This window comes from Mobula hypostoma, chromosome 21, assembly GCF_963921235.1.
Source record: "Mobula hypostoma chromosome 21, sMobHyp1.1, whole genome shotgun sequence".
Classification (NCBI taxonomy): Eukaryota; Metazoa; Chordata; class Chondrichthyes; order Myliobatiformes; family Myliobatidae; genus Mobula; species Mobula hypostoma.
In genome coordinates this window covers 17,847,500-17,868,228 of record NC_086117.1, presented here as the reverse complement: position 1 = coordinate 17,868,228, position 20,729 = coordinate 17,847,500, and the positions used below count along the sequence as shown (strand labels likewise).

Here is a 20,729-nt window from a genome sequence, read left to right as displayed (position 1 = left end):
CTCGAGAGGCTGCTGTGTCCAAACGGGCCGCCATCTTACCGGAAGCAGATGCACGTACGGATGTACATGTGATAAATAAATCTAAGTCTAATTATTTTTTTCAGTTATTTTGATCTATAGTGGACATGGATGCGGCATTTAGAGGAAATACTTATTTTTCTGGAATTTTATATTGAATAATTTTTCACTTGGTGATAAGTGGGTAATACCATAGAATTCAACGCATCCAATGTCAACGGCAAGAAATTTAATTAATTATATTTTTCTTTACTTTATTACATTGGTTTCAAAATTACCTCATTTAAAGGTATTTTCATGCTGCCTTTAAATAAAGTTTTATATTTCATTGGAAACGACCCCACTGTTTTTCACAGTGCCGTCCAAACAACTCAGGTGCCATGTTGCTCCACATAACCGATCCAAGTTGACGCACAGTCTCAGAACTCAGGCCTTGAGAACCTCTGAGCTCAAGTAAGGTTGGGTTCCAAGTGGCAAAGGTCAAAGTAGGCTCAGCACTAACCTGCACGTAGAGATCTCGGAGCTCCCTCTGGAATTTCTTTGGATCTGAGGTGACAGTAACCGGACCAATCTCTGCAAGAGGGCAAAGAATAATTCATCACAGCCTGCCGTAAAAGAGCCCGTTACCAAAATGTTGATGATTGCTATGTTCTGTGAGAAGACACGCAGCAGCGATCTGAAACATTTTAGAAACCAGACGAATCAAATGCTGGCAGCTACAACGGCCCGTTTCTGACATCAGATATTGCTTTTCTCATAAACATAGTCCGTTAAACTAAAACACATCTTCAATTTAACTTCAAAGTCTAAGGAAAGTATGTCAAACTATGAATGTGAATTAGACATCTGTTATGATAACGAGATAAAAGAGATAACCTTTATTTGTCACCAACAGAACTGTGCAAAATTCTTACGCACATATTGCGTATATACCTCGGGCGCCAAAGACTTTTGCACGGTACTGTAGTAATTTTATGTATTGCACTGTACTGCTTCCGCAAAAAACAAATTCCACGACATATGTGAGTGATGATAAACCTGATTCTGATTCTCTATTGCGGACTGAGTGAGGGAAGAGGGCAGGGAGAGGGGAATCATGGTTGGAAAAAGGGGGTGGGACAGGGGAGGGAGCAGGAAACACCAGGGAGACATTCTGTAATGATCAATATATCAATTGTTTGGAATCAAATGACCCTGCTTGGAGTCTCAGGGCTGGGTGTGTCTGCACCCACACCACCCCCTCTCCCCCCACCCCCCCACCCCGGCACTCCTTCTCTGCCAGTTGAACCACACTCCTCCTTTGGCATTCCACCCTCACCATTCCCAACATCCTATGCTCCTGCCAGATTTAGGAATTTGCTTTCCATTCCACATTGACAAATACAGTGCTGTTCAAAAGTCTTAGGCACCCTAGCCTCAAGTATATATATGTGCCTAAGACTTTTGCACAGTACTGTGTACACCAAAACATCAGAATATACAGTGAAGTGCATCCTTTACACCAGGTTATTGAGAACCGGGCCCGCAAGTGTCGCCGCGCTTCAGTGCCAATGTAGCATGCCCTTAACTCTGTCGTCTTTTTGGAACACGGGTGGAAACCAGAGCACCCAGAGGAAACCCATGGGGTTACGTTGAGAACAGACGAACTTACGGAGAGCAGCGGGAATCCAGCCCCACTCCCACAGCGGGCACTAACCGCGAAGTGACCGAGTGACCGTGTCACCCGATAGGATAAACGAATGTGGAATTTGACATTTGGGATGGAATGCCTTCTCCCACTTTGGAGTTTTGATACTAAGGGTGGCCACGGAAGGTCTGGTGATTGCTTGCCAGTTGCCACTGAGGCGAAAGTCCTTTGCTGCTTCCATTTCGTTTTCCCCACACCACTTCATTAAACTCAGAAGTAAGAGAACTATTCCCTACAAACTGTTAATCATCCAGATTCTGCAGAGTGCCAAACTAGAGGTAGTTTTGTGCAGAGTGCCTTAACCCACTAAATAAATTCATGTAAGATCCAACCAGACAATTAACGCACTCATCAGTCAGGGGTACACTGAGAGTCTTGGCGGCGATTCAAAACCAACTGCAGCAGACAGAACCCCTGCTCACAATTCCTGTTGCAGTATCTGTGAATCAGATTGATTGAAACACTTCTGTTTGAAAAAGACAACATTTCTTCCATGAAGTCTCAGATTCTGATCCAGATTTATCGATCACATGTACATGAAGCACACAGTGAAATGCTTCATTTGCGTTAACAACCAACAAACCGAAGGGGGGCGTCCCACATTCTGGCGCCGACATAGCCTGCCCATAATGCTTGACAGTACAACACAGCAAGAGACAAAATAACGATAGGAAAACGAGCCCCTTTCCTTCCCCACCTGCACATATGGACCATTTTCTATCTCTCAGCTCTGGGAAAAATAAGATTAACTTTATTTGTCACATGTGCAGCAAAATACAAAATAGTATGCGTCACTTTGCGTCAACGAGCAGCACAGTCCGAGGATGGTGCTGAGGGCAGCCCACAAGTGTTGTCTTGTTCCTAGTGCCAACATAGGATGCCCACAACTCACTAACTCTAACAGTACCCCTTGGACTATGAAACCAGAGCACCCAGAGGAAGACGGGAACGGGGCAAATGTACAAACTCCTTACAGACAATGGCGGGAATTGTACCCCGACTGGGGATTTCTGGTGCTGAATGGCGATTGCACTAACCGCTACACTACCATGCACTACCCGCCCCCCATGCAATCACAGTGCAAACGGAGTAAGCAAATTTTGTTTGCTGCATATTCTGCTCCGCAGATTCACTGCCTCTAAGGGTAAAATGTTTAGTGAGCAAGTATTATTAACTCCACTATCAAAAATTCCATGCTGGTGGCAAAAATATCAGCGGATCTAACAACATCAGTGGAAAGAGTTAATGTTTCAGCTCTGAGAACCTTCATCAGAACTGAAAAGGAGATTAAGTTAAGGCTGCAGAGAGGTTTAGGGGAAGCCAATGGATGAAAACCTCTGAGAGGGTGAAATAATGAGGCAGTTAAGAAGAGATTAATGAAGGCACAAGGCAGTGCAGACACCTAAACCTACAGTAAAAAAAACAAACTGCTGGAGGAACTCTGGTCAGGTAGTGTCTGTTGAGGGAAACGGACAGACAATGTTTTGGGTCGAGACCGTTCATCAGGACTCAGCTACGTTTCTTTGTATTTTGCAGTACCAACGTCAGATAGTCTGTATGGGGTTGCATAGTCTGACGGAACGGAACAAAATCAGGAAAAGGATACGCAGAACGACAAACAAAAGCAGCTCGTCCTGATACAAACAGAAAGAAAGAGCGACTTGTCAGAAGTTGGAGCATTTGAGATGGAAGCCTGCTGATGCTGGGAGTCCAGATAGAAGATGAGACGTTGTAACAATACAGACTGAGAGGTTAGAGTGCGAGCGAGATGATTCAGGGAAGGATAAATCAACACCCATTAAAAACTATATGTCCTGCAGCACATATTTCCAATTTTGTTCTGAACAATCATACAACGGTACGTCCTTGTTTTATTCGAATAAGGAACCACATAGCTATATATTGCAAAAAGAGAATATGGTGGACAACCTAGTGGGACATCTCATCAAAAGAAGATCTGTTATGTGAGTAAACAGTGAAAAAGATGGTTTGGGTGAAGGATGAGCTACAGCAGGAAAAACAGTTCAGTTCTCACCATTTGTATACACTCAGCAGCAGGAAGCTCTCCTCAGAGAAACAATGGGAAAAGGAAAGACGAAGGAAAGACACAAGGAAGTGCAGATACTGTAACCTGGAGTGTGGGGGAGGAGTTAGATTATGAGGACACACAGTCCTCTTTTATTGTCATTTAGTAATACATGCATTAAGAAGTGATACAATGTTTCTCCAGAATGATATCACAGAAACACAAGACAAACAAGACTGAAAAACTGACAAAGACCACATAATTATAACATATAGTTACAACAGTGCAAAGCAATACCGTAATTTGATAAAAACAGACCATGGACACGGTAAAAAAAGTCTCAAAGTCTCTCGAAAGTCCCAACATCTCATGAAGACGGTAGAAGGAAGAAACTCTCCCTGCCATGAGCTTCCAGCGCCACAAACTTGCCGATGCAGCACCCTGGAAGCACCCGACCACAGCCGACTCTTGAGTCCGTCCAAAAACTTCGAGCCTCCAACCAGCCCTCCAACACCGAGCACTGAGCACCATCTCTGCCAAGCGCTTCGACCCCAGCCCCGGCAACAGGCAATAGGCAAAGCCGAGGATTTGGGGCCTTCCCCTCCGGAGATTCTCGAGTCACACAGTAGCAGCGGCAGCGAAACAGGCATTTCAGAGGTTTCTCCAGGTGTTCCTCCATGCTTCTCACGTCTGCCTCCATCAAATCAGGATTGTGCACGGCAACACACATCAAAGTTGCTGGTGAACGCAGCAGGCCAGGCAGTATCTCTAGGAAGAGGTACAGTCGATGTTTCAGGCCGAGACCCTTCGTCAGATGCTGCCTGGCCTGCTGCGTTCACCAGCAACTTTGATGTGTGTTGCTTGAACTTCCAGCATCTGCAGAATTCCTGTTGTTTGTGCATGGCATCCTACTTACAAATACGATATCATTTCGGAGCGGCCGCACGCACTGCGTTGCGCCACCATCTTCTCCTCCCCTCCAGGATGTCAGGTAGCATCTGTGGAGAGATTCTGGGTCAGGTACCATTTGTGGAGAGAAATGGACAGACGACGAGCAATTCAGCAGGTCAGGTAGCATCTGTGGAGGGGAATAAAGAGTCGATGTTTTGGGCTGACACGCTTCATCAGGGCTCATCCCGAAACGTTGACTGTTTATTCCCCCATGGATGCTGTCCAACCTGCTGAGCTCCTCCAGCATTTTGTGTCTGTTGCTCAAGGTTTCCAGCATCTGCAGGATCTCTTCCATTTAAGACGAAATCAACACTGGTCAACGCAAAACAATTGGACAAAGTAAACTGGCTCATGTAGTTAGGGCCAAAAACATCTGAACTAGACATAGCAGCAACAAAAAAAAAGTTACATGGAGCTTCACAGGACTGAATTGAGGGCGGCCTTTCCTTCAGAGTAAGTCATCCCTGCACTGGGCCTGATTCAGATCTCCTCAGATCCCTGGTGCTGAGTGTGTGCAAATTGCTGCTACATGCGCTCACTGTCTCTAAAGATAGTGTTTACCAATCAATCAGATGTCACAAACACCCAACAAATCCATCAATAAAAATAAATGGACATTTTATATTTTCTATTCCCTGTGCTGAGATCATATTCCAGCCAGTTCTTTAGAGATGTTGGGCCCATTAGTCATGGTAATACCCTGACTGAGGTTTACAGACAGCTTCATGAATTTCAATGTTAAGTGATTTGTCCTCCCTTATAAAACGTCACATTCCTCCCCTCACTGCCTTTGCTAAAGATTTTGCATCGTTCTGTGATTTTCATCCCAAAGGATGGAGGTTGCCTCCAATCCTCCATCCCATTATTCCTGCTTTTCCGCAGACCCAGCTTGCTATCCTGCAGCCGGAAGAAGAGACAAACTACTCACCTCCTGGCGTAAGTGATCAAACACAGGTACCTAACGAGATGCTTTGAGCATCAGTCCACAGATTATACCAGAAAACACAGAGGAGCAAAAATATACCATTGCCCCTACCCCTCATTACTGCACAAACCCAGGGCTTGATCCACCAGTTGGAAAAGCACAGCCAGGCCATCCAGGTATTCAGGCCTGGGACCTTCCTGTACCTTGACTTACTTGTCTCGCTGAAGAGACTCACCAAGACTCTTGAGGGAGCCTTGTTTAAGCAAACATAAAAATGCTGCTTTATTTCAAATAAAGTCAAACGATGAATATTGCAAGACGGCGCCAGTGAACCAGGTCGACAGTCTGCAGTCTTCAGACTGCGGACAATACTTTGAACTTCCTTCCCCTCTCGGTCTCCAGCAAGACCAGGTCCCAGGTGAGACCTCATCGTGCCAGCAGAAATGGTTGTCTCTTGGGTTTCAGCTGTTCACAGTTTGATCACCTCCTCCTGCCTTTCTCCTTCATTCCCATTCAGATCTCCTCATTGCTTCAATCCACCTGCCCACACACCTCTCCCTTCTCCCCCTTTCAATGACTCTCAGAAGGTGCTCACTGGAGTTTAGAAATGTGTCCAGTAGTGGGAGAATCTAGGACCTCAGGATAGAAGTGTGACCCTATAGAACAAAGATGAGGAGGAATTTCTTCAGCCGGGGAGGTGAAACGTGGAACACATTGCCACAGACAGCCATGGAGACCAAGTTTAAAGCGAAGGTTGATAGATCCTTGATTAGTTTCGGCGTCAAATACTACACAGTAGAAGGCAGGAGAATAGGGCTGAGAGAGAAAATTAATTGGCCATGACTGAATGGTGGATTTGACTCGATGGGCAGAATGGCCTAATTCAGCTCTGCTTTCTTATGGTCTATTCACATGTATATCCCCTCACAACCCTCCTCATGTCCACACAACTCCCCTTGTCCATAACCCAGTTCCCCATCCGTGATTCACACACTCTGACCAGTACCTACTCCCTGTGTACATGATCTACCACTACCATCCAGAACCCATCCTCGCCATCCATAACCCAGACTCCTGTCAATAACCCATACCCCCACATCCATAACTCACACCTTCCCTTCTCGATACCACCCTCACACTCCTCTGTCCATTACACTTGCCCCCACAGCAGCCCCATTCATCCTCCCCACCCTCTTTCCCTTGGGTAGGAGTACCATATGAACCCCGGGTTCGCTGAACTCATTGCCTGCTCTGAGGTATGGATAGTCCATGCTGAGCTACATTATTGTAACGATATGCTGCAATTGCAATATGAAAAAACAACTCATGATATTTTTACACTTTTCTTGCACAACAAATTGTTTCAAGTTGCTTATCTTGTTCGCCAATAATCATCATATGTTATTCCCTGCTGTACCAACCACATTAAACAGTTAAAACAACCTGTTACTCTCCTTCCTTACTCCACAGATCTGTTAGACCATGTTGCATACACCTCACTAAGAGTTTCTGACACACTGGACTGCTCCAACACTTGTCTCAAACTGAAGCCATAAAACTTTATCCATCAACACACACAAAATGCTGGAGGAACTCAGCAGGCCAGGCAGCATCTATGGAAAAGAGTAAACAGACGATGTTTTGGGCTAAGACCCTTCAGCAGGACTGGTGAAGGGTTTTGGTCCGAAATGTCAACTGTACTTGGATTTCCAGCATCTGCAACACACAGAAAATGCTCGAGGAGCTCAGCAGGTCAGGCAGCTTCAGGTCAGGAATTAGGGCCAAAACGTTCATCCCTGAGTCGTGATGAAGGGTCTCGGCCAAAAACATCAACTGCTTATTCCTCTCCACGGATGCTGCCAAACCTGCTGATTTCCCCCAACGTTTTGTGTGTGGGGAGCTTTCTGATTGGGTGCATCACCGTCTGGTATGAGAGGCGCCAATGCACAGAATCATGAGAGGCTTCAGAGGGTTGTAGAGGTTGTAAACTAGGGTATTAAAAACAATCAACATCACTGGTTTAGGAACAGCTTCTTCCTCTCCACATTAGATTTCTGAGTGGTCCATAAACCCAACAACACTACCTCACTATTCCTCGTTTGCACTGTTTGTTGGTGGTGGTGGCATCCGTTAGTCTCGCGAGACCATGGATCTGCGCCTGGAAAGTCTAGCTTCAGTCTGTGTTAGAGCAGCGTCTGTTGTGGCTGTAGAGGCCCACGCGGGAGTGACAGTCTCGGCTGCAGCGACTGCGCTTGAAGGCGCTGTCCTCCAGTATTGTCTTGGTGCAGTTTTTCCGACGAGTGTGCTTTTCTTCAGCAGCAAGCCTCAGCTTCTCTTCTCCTCTTTTTAGACCTCTGCGTAGTTCCAGCCTCCAGTGAGAGAGATCGCTTGCGATGTCCTCCCACCTCTCGACGTTCATTTTCAGTGACTTCATGTCTCTCTTGCAAACGTCTTTGAAACGAAGATGGGGCCGCCCTTGTGCTCTGTTGCCGGAGGCCAGTCCCCCATACAGCAGGTCTTTCGGGATCCTCCCTTCGGACATGCGGTGTACGTGGCCCAGCCAGCGGTTGCACTGCCTGTTTAACTTTATAATTTATAGTCATTTTTATGTCTTGTGCTGTACTGCTGCCACATAACAACAATTTTCAGGACCTATAATTAATGATAATAAACCTGATTTTGATTCTAAATTTTCCGGTGAACCTAGTTAAATTTAAAGGGGTCACTGGATCCAGTGAGATTCCAGAGAGCACAGGGAAAGAAATGCCAGAGGAAAGAAAGGGAAATTAAACAAAAGGTAAACAATCTGCTGGGGGAACTCCAGGGAGGAGGGGTGGGATGTTGGGGGGGTGGGATATCCTGCATAAGGACCCGGCATGGGAAATGGGCCTCATTGTGTAGAAAAGGAGTTCTGGAAACCGAGCTCCAGTGTGTTTAAAGAAAGTGTGGAAACCCCGGTGCACAAAATACCAGATATCAAGTTGAGCCCAGGAAACATCACCTGATGAGGCTCATGCTGAAAAATCAGGATTTCCCAATAATCAGGAACTGGATTTTCAGTTTGATTATAGATTTCATGAACATCTTTGTTTTTAGAACAAGGACAAGCCAGAGAGGGAATTCAGATTAGTTATTAAAGTCTGCATTTGTCGTTCTTGCCAGGGGGAACACCGACAGGAGAATCGACAACACCAATGGTTTCCACACTAACACCCTCTCAATCTCTCGAAGCAAAGACCTGCAAATGGGCACCAGCTGCTCGTAATCAAATAAAGAACGGGGGGAAAAATATCCTTTCAAAAGGAGAGACAGGTAATACATCAAAGGTATTCTGCCTTGCGAGAGGTGACCTGAAAGCCTTGGGGTGGAGAGCAGAAAAGTGCAGTGCACAATACCGCTGTGAACTCTAGGTCATAAATCCATCAGCCAAGACCGCTGACAGTGATTTCCCTGCTTATGTCACGACTTTTCTTTTGGCTGGGGCCTTTTCCCTACAACACTGTGCTCATACATTCCCCGCAGAGGACAAAACAACGTCAGCGATACTTGCTCCTTGCATACCTTCCTGCCACATGCCTACATCCTCACTATGGTCACCGGCTAGCTGCCAGTGTTCTGATCACAGAACAGTAGGCCCCACTGCACAACAAACCGCTTTGGAAGATTGCTGACACCAGCTCCAACATCCCCAGAGGTTCATGGATGAAATGTTGGCCTTGGTTCCTCAGCTTGTAGGTCAGGTAGAGATTCACCGTCTCTCCCTGCTGAACAACCCCCCGGACAGTGCTGGCTTGTGAACTGTAGTTTGGTGGACCCTGAACCAATGGACTCTTGGTGCCTCTCCTGTTGCTCAGATGGTAGGAAGGGAGGGGTCGGGTGCTTTTGCTGGGGTGGGGGTGGGGTTATGATTTTGCTGCTGCCTGCGTGAAGGAAAGGAGGTTTGGGGGTTTCCACGTTTCTATTGTTCTATGAGGTTTCTTAGTTTCATGGGTGTCTGTGAGGAGGACAAATTTCAGGTTGTATACTGTATACACACTCTGGAGCTACGCCTCATCCTAGCCACAAAGAGCCAAAAAATATGAACAGTTACCGTGCAAAGCAGAAGAAGTAAGAAAGCATGCGGTATCTTGGTCTTCACTATACGGGGGATTGAGTTGAAGAGCTGTGAACTAATGTTGCAGCTCTACAAAACTCTGTTTAGACCACACTTGGAGTGTTGTGTGCACTTCTGGCCACCTCATCATAGGAAGGTCGTGGAAGTTTTGGAGAGGATGCAGTGATTTACCTGAACTAGGGAGCATGTCTTATGAGAAAAGATTGAACAAGCTAGGCCTTCTCTCTTTGGAGCGAAGGAGAATGAGAGGTGACTCGATAGACATGAGGAAATCTGCAGATGCTAGAATTTCAAGCAACACACATCAAAGTTGCTGGTGAACGCAGCAGGCCAGGCAGCATCTATAGGAAGAGGTACAGTCAACGTTTCGGGCCGAGACCCTTCGTCAGGACTAACTGAAAGAAGAGATAGTAACAGATTATTTTACTTTCCCTCCCACTTTCAACTCTCTTACTACCTCTTCTTTCAGTTAGTCCTGACAAAGGGTCTCGGCCCGAAACGTCGACTGTACCTCTTCCTAGAGATGCTGCCTGGCCTGCTGCATTCCACCAGCAATTTTTATGTGTGCGACTCGATAGACGTGTATAAAATGAGAAGAGGCACAGATAGAGTGGACAGCCAGAGACTTTTTCCCAAGGGTGCCAACGGCTAGTACAAGAGGGCATAATTTTAAGGTGATTAGAGGACGGTATAGGGGGAATTTCAGAGGGAGGTTTTTCAGACAGAGAGTGGTAAGCGCATGGGGTGGTGGTAGAGGCTGATATATTAGGGACATTTCAGATATTCTTTGATAGGCACGTGGATAAAATAAATAAAAGGGCAATGTGGGACTGAAAGGTTAGACTGACCTTGATTAAGTTAAGAGGTCAGGATTCATTTTATGTTCTAAAACAATCTGGAGATGAAAGATAGGAGAAAAATTTAAAAAAACAAAAACAAGTCAGTACATTCATCCAAATTAGAAATGCAAGCTCAGAATTGGAATCAGGTTTATTATCTCTGACTTATAGCGTGAAATAAGTTGTTCTGTGGCAGCAGTAAAATGACTGTAAGTTTTAAACAATAAATAGATAATGCAGAAGTTGTGATTGTCGAGCCTACAGTGCTTACACTCTTCTCACCAAGACTTGTTGCACTTTCCTGAACTGAGTTTCTTTCTAGGTTTGCCCATTCCACTAAGTTGCTTATGTCTTCTTGAAATCTGATACTTCGCCACTGCTGACCAACTTTGCAAACGTCAGGTCATCTGCAGATGGCGAAGCACTGCCCTACAGTATATTGCAGGGGTGGAAGGATCAGAAGCAGCAGTCAGTCACGGGAACTACGATGCGCACATAACTGCAGTCCATAATTAAGCAAATGTTGGAAGAACTCAGCCAGACAGGCAGCATCTGTGGGAAGAGAAACCAATCAACATTTCGGGTCAAAAATCCTTCCTCAGATCTGGGGGTAGAGTGGAGGGTACACAAGAGATTCTGCAGATGCTGGAATTCTCGAGCAACACACACAAAACGCTGGGGGAACTCAGCAGGTCAGGCAACATCTGTGGAGGGAAATGAACAGTTGATGTTTCAGGCCTCAGTTGTTCATTTCCTTCCACAGATGCTGCCTGACCTGCTGAGTTCCTCCAGCATTTTGAGTGTGTTGCAGAGTGGAGGCTCTGCAGTCCAAAAGCAGAGAGAGAGGGGCACTCATATAAGGCGGGAGATAGGTTAAAGCAGATCAGATGATAAGGAGCCTGTGTATGGGCCTTTAGCAAAAAGGTTTAAAGAAGAGGGGTGAGAAAGGCACCTGGGTGTGACAATGGAGCATGGTGAGAGAGCAGTTCATCTGAAATTGTAGAATTCAATGTTCATTCCATAAGGTCGCAAAATGCATGGAGATAAGATAGCCTTCTAAGCAGCATCTGTTTTGGGCCAAGACCCCACATCAGAGAGCCTACGATCAATCACCTTTATGGATTGATTGCAAGTGATCTGCACAGCATGGAGGTCTCAGCCTGAAACACTGGCTGTTTGTTCCCTTCTCTAGAAGATGCCTGACCTGCTGAGTTCTTCCAGCATTTTGTATGTGGCACCTAATCTGCGTTTGATTCCTCCGACGTAAAGGGGAACACATTATAAGAGCAGGATGTGGTTCACTAGATTGGATGAAGTTGAAGTGAAAAGCTGCTTTGGTTGTTTGGGGTCCTGAATGGTGGTAAGAGAAGAGGAGAGAAAACAGGTGTTGCATCTCTCCTGGCTGCATTAGCTCAGTGTCTGGTTAAACTTCAAGACCATTGAAGAGCAGTTTATCATTATCGGTGTGGAAACTCGGTAAGCATGGTTTTCTTAACTCATGCATCTGTGGTTATCTGATTTCATCTTAATTTCTTGATAGTGTGATGAAAGTATTGGACAATCTGCTTAGGGAGAGTACCTGGTTCTACTACTATAACAATCATTATTACCAATATGTAATAAATGAATTTCCCTTTAAGCCTTCCTCTTCTACCCTGCCATTCTAAGGTACTGGATTGCAAATATGGTTCCACAGAGAAATTCTTCAAAACGTTTTCCTGACAGGTGAATATGAGCATCAGTATTTGACCATGGGATAATCATGGTTTGTTCATTGTCCTGTCATAGAACACAATGGCCACAAATGCTGCAGATGCTGGAATTCTGAAATAAATACAGAAAATGGTGGAAACACTCAGCAGGCTATACTGCACCTGCGTAAAGAAACAGAGTTAATATCTCTGGACCCTTCATCGAGAAAGGGAAAAGAGGGGGGAAGAAAGGTCATTTTAATTTGCAAAGAAGGTGGTGGGGAACTGGATATCTCCAACAAAAATCACCTTTATTTTCCAGAATTTTCCAGTTTTTGTTCTAGACACGTGGAATTTCCACTTGCAATCACTGGTTTAAGAGCAGGAATGGTTGGCTGAGCTTCCTCACTTACTGAGACCAATGCCGAAGCTGGCCTAGCTAAGGCTGAGCACCGGGTCGTTCTGCGCTGTATAATTCAGTACCACAGTGTACTGAGCCTCCACAGCAGCTCTAGGTATTATGAACAAGTGCGTCCACAGCAGGCAGCAGCACACTCTTCCCAGTACACCGCAGTTTGTCCACGAATTGCGGGGCAATAAAGATTTAAAGTTTAGCTTTACTTGTGGCGTGTACATTGAAGCATAAAGTGACCAGCAAAACTCGAGGACGTGCTGGGGGCACCATGCTCCTAGCACTGACACACCATGCCCACAACGTACTAACCTGGTTACCTCTGGAATTTTAAAATTTTATTTATTTAGAAATACAGTGTGGAGCAGGCTCTTCGAGCTGCACCACCCCAGCATTCCCCGACAACCCTAATTTAACTCTAACCTAATCACAGGACAATTCTACAATGACATATTAATCCACCCGGTACGTGTTTGGACCGTGGGAGGAAACCAGAGTACCAGGGGGAAACCCAAGCACTCCAGGGGGAGAACGTACAGAGACTGGAATTGACCTCAGAGCTCTGACACCCCAGAGATGTAAGTCAGTGCACCACACAAGAAGGGTCATAGCAGAAGAGGGAAGGAGGAGATGCGCAACAGGAACAGTCAGAGAGGGGCCAGAGAGACACGAGATAACCAAGGAGGGCAGGATTCATCGGAATCCAGATCAGAATCAAAATCAGGTTTAATATCACCGGGTTATGTCATGAAGTTTGTCGTCTTTGCGGCAGCAGTACAATGCAATACATAATAATAGGAAAACTGTGAAAGAGAGTAAGTAAGTGTGTATTAAATAGTTAAACTAAATAAGTAAAAGTAGTGAGGTAGTATTCATGGGCTCAAAGTCCATTCAGAAAGCTGATTGCAGAGGGGAAGAAGCTGTTCCTGAATTGTTGAGTGTGTGCCTTCAGGCTTCTGTACCTCCTCCCTGATGGTAGCAATGAGAAAAGGGGATGTCCTGGGTGATGGGGGTCCTTAATGATGGACGCCGCCTTTTTGAGGCACCGCTCCTTGAAGATGTCCAGGATGCTACGGAGGCCAGTGCCCCGTGTTGGAGCTGACTGAGTTCATGACTTTCTGCAGCTTATTTCGATCCTGTGCATTAGCCTCCTCATACCAGACGGTGATCTGTACGTGTTTAACATTGCAGAAATGTTTCAATCCCTATTTCCAACTGAAACGGCAGGTCAGCAGGTCAGTATGTCCAATACATTCACCAGACTACACAGAAAGCAGCATGATTGTTATGGGGGGGGGGGTGGACGGGAATGCAGAGACTGTGATACAAATGCTGGAAATAATGAGGATGCAACCACGGTAAACCAGGGTATTCAACACCCTCAGCCCCTGGTATTTATGGATCTCAGCAGCCAAAGGGCATTGAGCTGTAATCCTAGCTATTTCACTGCAGACCTCGACTGCTGCTGCCTTTGGGGAGGAAGGAATGGGGGGGTGGGGGAAGGGACGATTTCCATTTCAATAATGAAAGAAATAGGCAGCGACTCGGTTATTTGGACAAAGTTGGAGATTGTGCACAAAGAGGGAGAAGGCATTCCTCTCTTTGGAACCCACACTGAGCGACAGGACACCAGCGAAAGGTCCAATTTAAATTCCTGATACAGTCAAATAAGTCCCTTATTAAAACCAAACTGTGCTTCACAAACTCCCACTCCGGTCACCGTCGCTTCTCCCCCCTCTGATTGGGCAGAAGATACAAAACCTTGAAAACACGTACCACCAGCTCAAAGACATTTTCTATCCTGCTGTTATCAGACTCCGAAACGGACCTCTTATACACTGAAAGATAAATTTCTGCTCTTTCAGTCTACCTCATCAAGGCCCCCGTACTCTATTTGTCTGCCTACACTGCACTTTCTCTGTAACTGTAACACAATATTCTGCACTCTGTTTTTTTAACAATCATACTACCTCAGTGTAGTTAGGTATCCTGGCTATCTCCTCCCGATGTTTCCACCCAGATGAAAAGTCGCGGCCCCAAATATCGACTGTCCATGTCCCTCTACAGATGTTGCCTGACCTGCTGATCTCCTTTGCCATTTTGGTTGTGCTTGAGATAGTTTTTGTGTCCTGGCCAGTATTTATCAATTATTGAGCATTACTAAAACACTGCACTTTACAAACAGGTCATTAAAAGCGCTGGAGAAATACAAGACTGTCTCTCTTCTACTGCTCGAATGCATTCCAAAGCAATGCACATGAACAAATGACTTAGCTCTAGCCAAGAACCTCATTCCCATTCAATAACCATGAAGAAGCACATATCAACAAGAGGGATAGGAACAAAGTGGATCTTGGAGGCTTCAGCTAATTTCTTTTCCTCACCATTAAACCGGTTTCAAAACTCACGGCCAGTTCTGCCGACCCACAGCAATCCACCCAGGAGAATCCTGGAAGTAACAAATTATGCAGAAGGTTCTTCATTTTATGTTTAACACAGTAAGGCTGGAAAGGATTGATAGCAATACCTGTACAAAATACGTAATTGAGAGCTTCTACCACCCAATGGTTTAGACTCAGATACAGATTGATTTATCAGACATACATCAAAACATATAGTGAAAAGTATTGTTTGTGTTAACAGCCAACTCACATAGGGATGTGCTGAGGGCAGCCTGCAAGTGTCCCCATATTCCAGTGCCAACTTAGCATGCCCACAGCGGAACAGCACAGAACACAGCAAAACTGAACACAACAAGAAACAAAACAAGCCCTTTCCCTCCCACTTATCCACATACACGGACAGTCCTCCAACTCCAATCTCAATTCCAGCCTCCAGTCTCAATGTCCAGACTCCATTTTCAATATCCAGCCTCCAGTCTCAATGTCCAGCTTCCAATCTCAATGTCCAGCCTCCAGTCTCAATGTCCAGCTTCCATTATCAATGTCCATCTCCATTCTCAATGTCCAGCCTCCAGTCTCAACGTCCAGCTTCCATTATCAATGTCCATCTCCAGTCTCAATGTCTAGCCTCCAGTCTCAATTCCAGTCTCAGTCTCAATGTCCATCTCCAGTCTCAATGTCTAGCCTCCAGTCTCAATGTCCATCTCCAGTTTCAATGTCCAGCTTCCATTCTCAATGTCCATCTCCAGTCTCAATGTCTAGCCTCCAGTCTCAATTCCAGCCTCAGTTCTTAATGGCCATCTCCAGCCTCAGTCTCAATATCCAGCTTCCTTTCTCGATGTCCATCTCCAGTCTCAATGTCTAGCCTCCAGTCTCAATTCCAGCCTCCAACCTCCAGTCTCCAGTCTCCAGAGTCTCCAGCCTCTAGGCTTCTGCCAACAGACTTTGATGCCCAGACTTCTCATCGACCTTCAGGGTCCGATCTTCGGTATTGATCCCTAGACTAGCCGATGACGGGAGCCTGAACTGCAGGCTCAGACTCTGGGCGCACTAACTCGCCAGCCCTCATACTTCCTCATGCCTTCTGCTCACGTTGACATCCAATCCCAGAACCCATTGGCCTGGGACAGCCTGACATCCACAGATACAGTATCCTTGATCACCCATCCTCATCACTGGCCTTCAATGTTTGACTGTGTTAGTCCATCTACTTGGATTAAGAGAAGGAACATTTCTATTTCTATAACATCCTTCACGCCTCTGAGAATCCAAAAGCTGTTTACAGCTAATGAAACGTTAATTTTTGAACTCCAATAAAGCCCTATATGCAAATGTCAAACTCCCAGGAGTAATAATGATCAAATAAGATTTGTTCCTAGTAATATTGGATAATCGACATTTCCTGATCAGGACACCGAAGTAATGTTTCTGGTCTTTGTCACTACAATGTCCTGGAATCTAGTTCGTGAGTTTGGTTTCACAACTCATCTGAAAGACAGTTCCACTGGGAGTGCATTCCTCTGTCAGTACTGGGGAAACTCAAGAGATCTCAGTTGCTGGAATCTGGAGCAAAGAACAAACTACTAGAGGAAAGAATGAAAGGCCTTGTGCCGCGATTCATCTCAAGCAGCTGCATGACAGAGGACTCTCTGATCTACGGGCTGTTCCCAGGGACGTACATGGAGACAGACATCGAGTCCTGCTGGCAGATCGTCAACTCGGAGAAAGACGGCCTTTGGTCGACCCGAAACTCGATGGTCTGCCGGCACATTGAGATGTCCGTAGAGAAATGCTGCCGGTCAGTCGGCACTTTCCAAGCTGCAGGAATACATGCTGAGGGGTGTACTGAAGCTTGGTGCAGCAGAGTGGGGGAGGACCATTACTAGACCATTACCATTACCATTACTAGACAGGGAGGGGCCAGGCTGGGTGAGGAATCCTCTCAATTACTGTAGTAGGGTACCACTCAAAGGACCACATCAGTGGCAACAATGCTATTGATTTAAGAAATATAATAGATTACTACTTTTTTTGAGATTAGTTTATGAGGACACTCAGTCCTCGTTTATTGTCATTTAGAAATGCATGCATTAAGAAATCATACAATGTTCCTCCAGTGTGATATCACGGAAACACAAGACAGACCAAGACTAAAACTGACAAAAACCACATAATTATAACATATAGTTACAACAGTGCAAAGCAATACCGTAATTTGATGAAGAGCAGACCATGGGCACAGTAAAAAAAAGTCTCAAAGTTCTGATAGCCCCAACATCTCACGCAGACAGTAGAAGGAAGAAAAACTCTCCCTGCCATGAACCTCCAGCGCAGCAAACTTGCCGATGCAGCATCCTGGAAGCACCCGACCATAGCCGACTCTGAGTCTGTACAAAAACTTCGCGCCTCCGACACCGAGCACCATCTCTGCCAAGCGCTTTGACCCTGCCCCAGCCGCTGAGCAACAAGTAAGCCGAGGACTCAGGGCCTTCCCCTCCGGAGATTTCGGATCACGCAGTAGCAGCGGCAGGGAAACAGGCATTTCAGAAGTTTCACCAGATGTTCCTCCGTGCTCTCACGTCCGTCTCCATCAAATCAGAAGTGTTCACGGCACCCTACTTAACAGATAACAGATATTCATCACCGGAGTGGCCACTGCGCCCTGCGTCACGACCCCATCTTCTCCTTTTTCTATACTTGATGCATTGTCTATGAACATAAGAATGATGGCAGAGGCTTGTAACCTCAGCCAGCTCCATCATGGACGATAGCCTCCCCTCTATCAAGGACTTCTTCAAAAAGGTGGCACCCATCATTAGGAACCACCACCGCTCAGGACATGCATGCCTTCTTCTTATTACTACCATCAGAGAAGAGGCAGAGAAGCCTGAAGACACACACTCAACATTTTAGGAAAGGAATAGTTTCTTCCCCTCCACCATCAGATTTCTGAATGGACTAGGAAGCCATGAATATTACCTGACTATTTTTGTTCTCATTTTGCACGATTTATTTAATATCTTGTACTATATGTTTTTATTGTGATTTATAGTATATTTTATGTATTGCACTGTACCGGTGCCGCAAAACAATACATTTTACAAAGAGGCTCAGCCCGGAGCGTTGACTGTTTATTCATTTCCATAGATGCTACCTGACCTGCTGCGTTCCTCCAGCATTTTGTATGCATTGCTCTGGATTTCCAGCATCTGCAGAATCTCTTGAGTTTGAATTTCACGACTCAGCTCAGTGATAATAAATCGATTCTGATTCTTACTCTGAATGTAAGAATGTAAAGGCATTGCACGGTTTATTCATGGAATAAAGTTTGTTTTGACAAACTATACTAAAAGATATGCTGCCGAAGGGAACCAGCGGGTCGGGCAGCATCTAGAATGGGAAAAGGGTGTTTAGCTTTCAGACCAGTCCTGATCCAATACCATCTATAAATTTGCTAATGATACAACCGTTGTTGGTAGAACCTCAGATGGAGATGAGAGGGTGTACAGGAGTGAGATATGCCAGTTATTGGAGTGATGTCGCAGCAACAACTCTGCACTCAATGTCAGTAAGACCAAAGAGCTGATTATGGACTTCAGGAAGTGTAACTCGAGGGAACACGAACCAATCCTCACAGGGGGATCAGACGTGGAGAGAGTGAGCAGTTTTAAGCTCCCCGATGTCAAGATCTCTGACGATCTAACCCAGTCCCAACCTATTGATGCAGCTATAAAGAAGGTAGGACAGCAGCGATATTTCATCCTAGCCCTTTCATTATAAACCAGATTCTGATCCTTACGCGAAACCCTGACCTGAAATGTTGGCCGACCCTTTGCTTCTACTGATGGCGCCTGATGCGCTGTGGTCCAGTAAGATGGTGGCGCGTTCGATCGCAGAAGCTTCTATGGGGCCAATCAAAGGAGTTATTGACTTATTTTAATGTATTTGTTACGATCACAAGACCCTGCTGGACTTTAAGAGCTTCAACTACTGCTGGTCTTACCCCATCAGTCGGTGGAGAAATTGAAGAAACTTAGTTTGGATCACGCTGCTGCGTGCATCACAGAGGTGACTAAGGAGTCAGTGCAAAAAGGCGAGGAGCAGGTCTAACAGCATATAATTGCCTTAGCCACTCTTCTTGTGATCGCAAGAACCTGTTGGACATTGTTAATGTGCAATGCTGTAAGTCTGATTCACTGGTTTATTGGTGCACAGCGGGCGAGCGGTGGCTCTTCAGTTGCAGCAAGGACCAGGCCTCAAGCTGCAGTGTTGCCTGCTTACAGCTGCCCAGGAGAGAGGTGTGAGAGTCAGAGCAGTGTGGTGTGGCATCAAATCTGGAATCGGTGCTGCCCCCAGCGTTTTCTCAGCAGAAGATGAGCTGTATTGTGTTTGAATGCAGACTGCTGCAGTATTCATTGACTCAGGATCTTGCAGTACAGTTTTTATGTGTAACTGTATCTTAGATGTGCTTGCAATCCTTTATGTGCTACAGTATACAGTATGTGGCTTGTGCTGTGTATGACTGTTGGTATTGTGTTTAGCACCTTGGCCCTGGGGTAAAGAAGTTTCATTTGGCTGTATTCATGTATGGTTGAACGACCATTGAACTTGAGTTCCTCCATCAGGTTGTTTTATCATAGCTTGACAGCCCAGATTTTATCGCTCAAGCATGAACTTGAACCCACAATCAACTCGCGCCGCAGCGAACACCACATTAAAGTAGGAGACACAATGCCAAAAGAACAATTTAAAATTATCAGCGGACATTATCACGACCAGTATCTCAGCAAGTTTAATATCCGAATGTGTTTTATTACACTACTGGATCTCCGACACCCTTCCTGCAATAAATCCCACTCATAGACATTTTCTGCAAACTTTACACAATTGCTGATACATATTTGTGCATCTGACTTCCCGACTCATAATTTTTATTACTGACCTTCTAACTACAGAGGGTAGACAATGAGAAAGGCTTAGGTGGCAATTAATGTAATTCTACAAAACTCAGCACCAACACACTTTTCATCTGCTTCTGTTAAATTTTACACAGCAGCCTGATCAATTTCCCAGTGAACTGGGTGAGTTTGAAGACAGCATGAGAAACAAGGCCCTGGTGAGTTTAATGGAGCTCTGGAAACTACTAATGGGACCCCATTTCTCTGGGTATTTTCTCTGTAGTTGTTGTATCAATTAATAGTGATGTGATGAGAACCAGGGGGCACCACCAAGTTCAGGAACAGTTAATACCCCATCACCATCAGTCCCCTAAACCAGCATGGATAAATAACTTCACTCACCTCAGCACTGCACTGATTCCACGACCTATGGGCTCACTTTCAAGGGCCCATGTTCTCAGTATTATTTTTTATTATTATTATTATTATTATTATCTGTTTCTTTTTAGTATTTGCAGTTTGTCTTCTTTTGCACTTTGGTTGTTTGTCAGTCTTTGTTCAAAGATTCAAAGTACATTTATTATCAAAGTATGTGTAAATTATACAGCCTTCAGATTTGTCTGGAAATCTGGAAGTCGAGCCTGACCAGAGGGCTTAAAAAGAGGATTTTCATAGCAGTCATAGAGTCCATTCTCACGTACAGATGTGAGGCGTGGACACTCACCAAGACGATGCGAAAATCTCTAGATGGTTGCTATACATGAAT

At 45.4% G+C, this 20,729-nt stretch overlaps 1 protein-coding gene across 1 annotated transcript in view; it reads right to left on the bottom strand.

Moving 5' to 3' along the window:
- The window catches only part of LOC134360080 (hemicentin-1-like), a 425,813-nt gene that overhangs the window by 389,991 nt on the left and 15,093 nt on the right, over positions 1-20,729 (bottom strand). Inside the window, exon 2 of the mRNA XM_063074161.1 lies at positions 521-591. Within this exon, the coding sequence (XP_062930231.1) occupies positions 521-591 (71 nt within the window). The remainder of the gene's footprint in view (positions 1-520; positions 592-20,729) is intronic.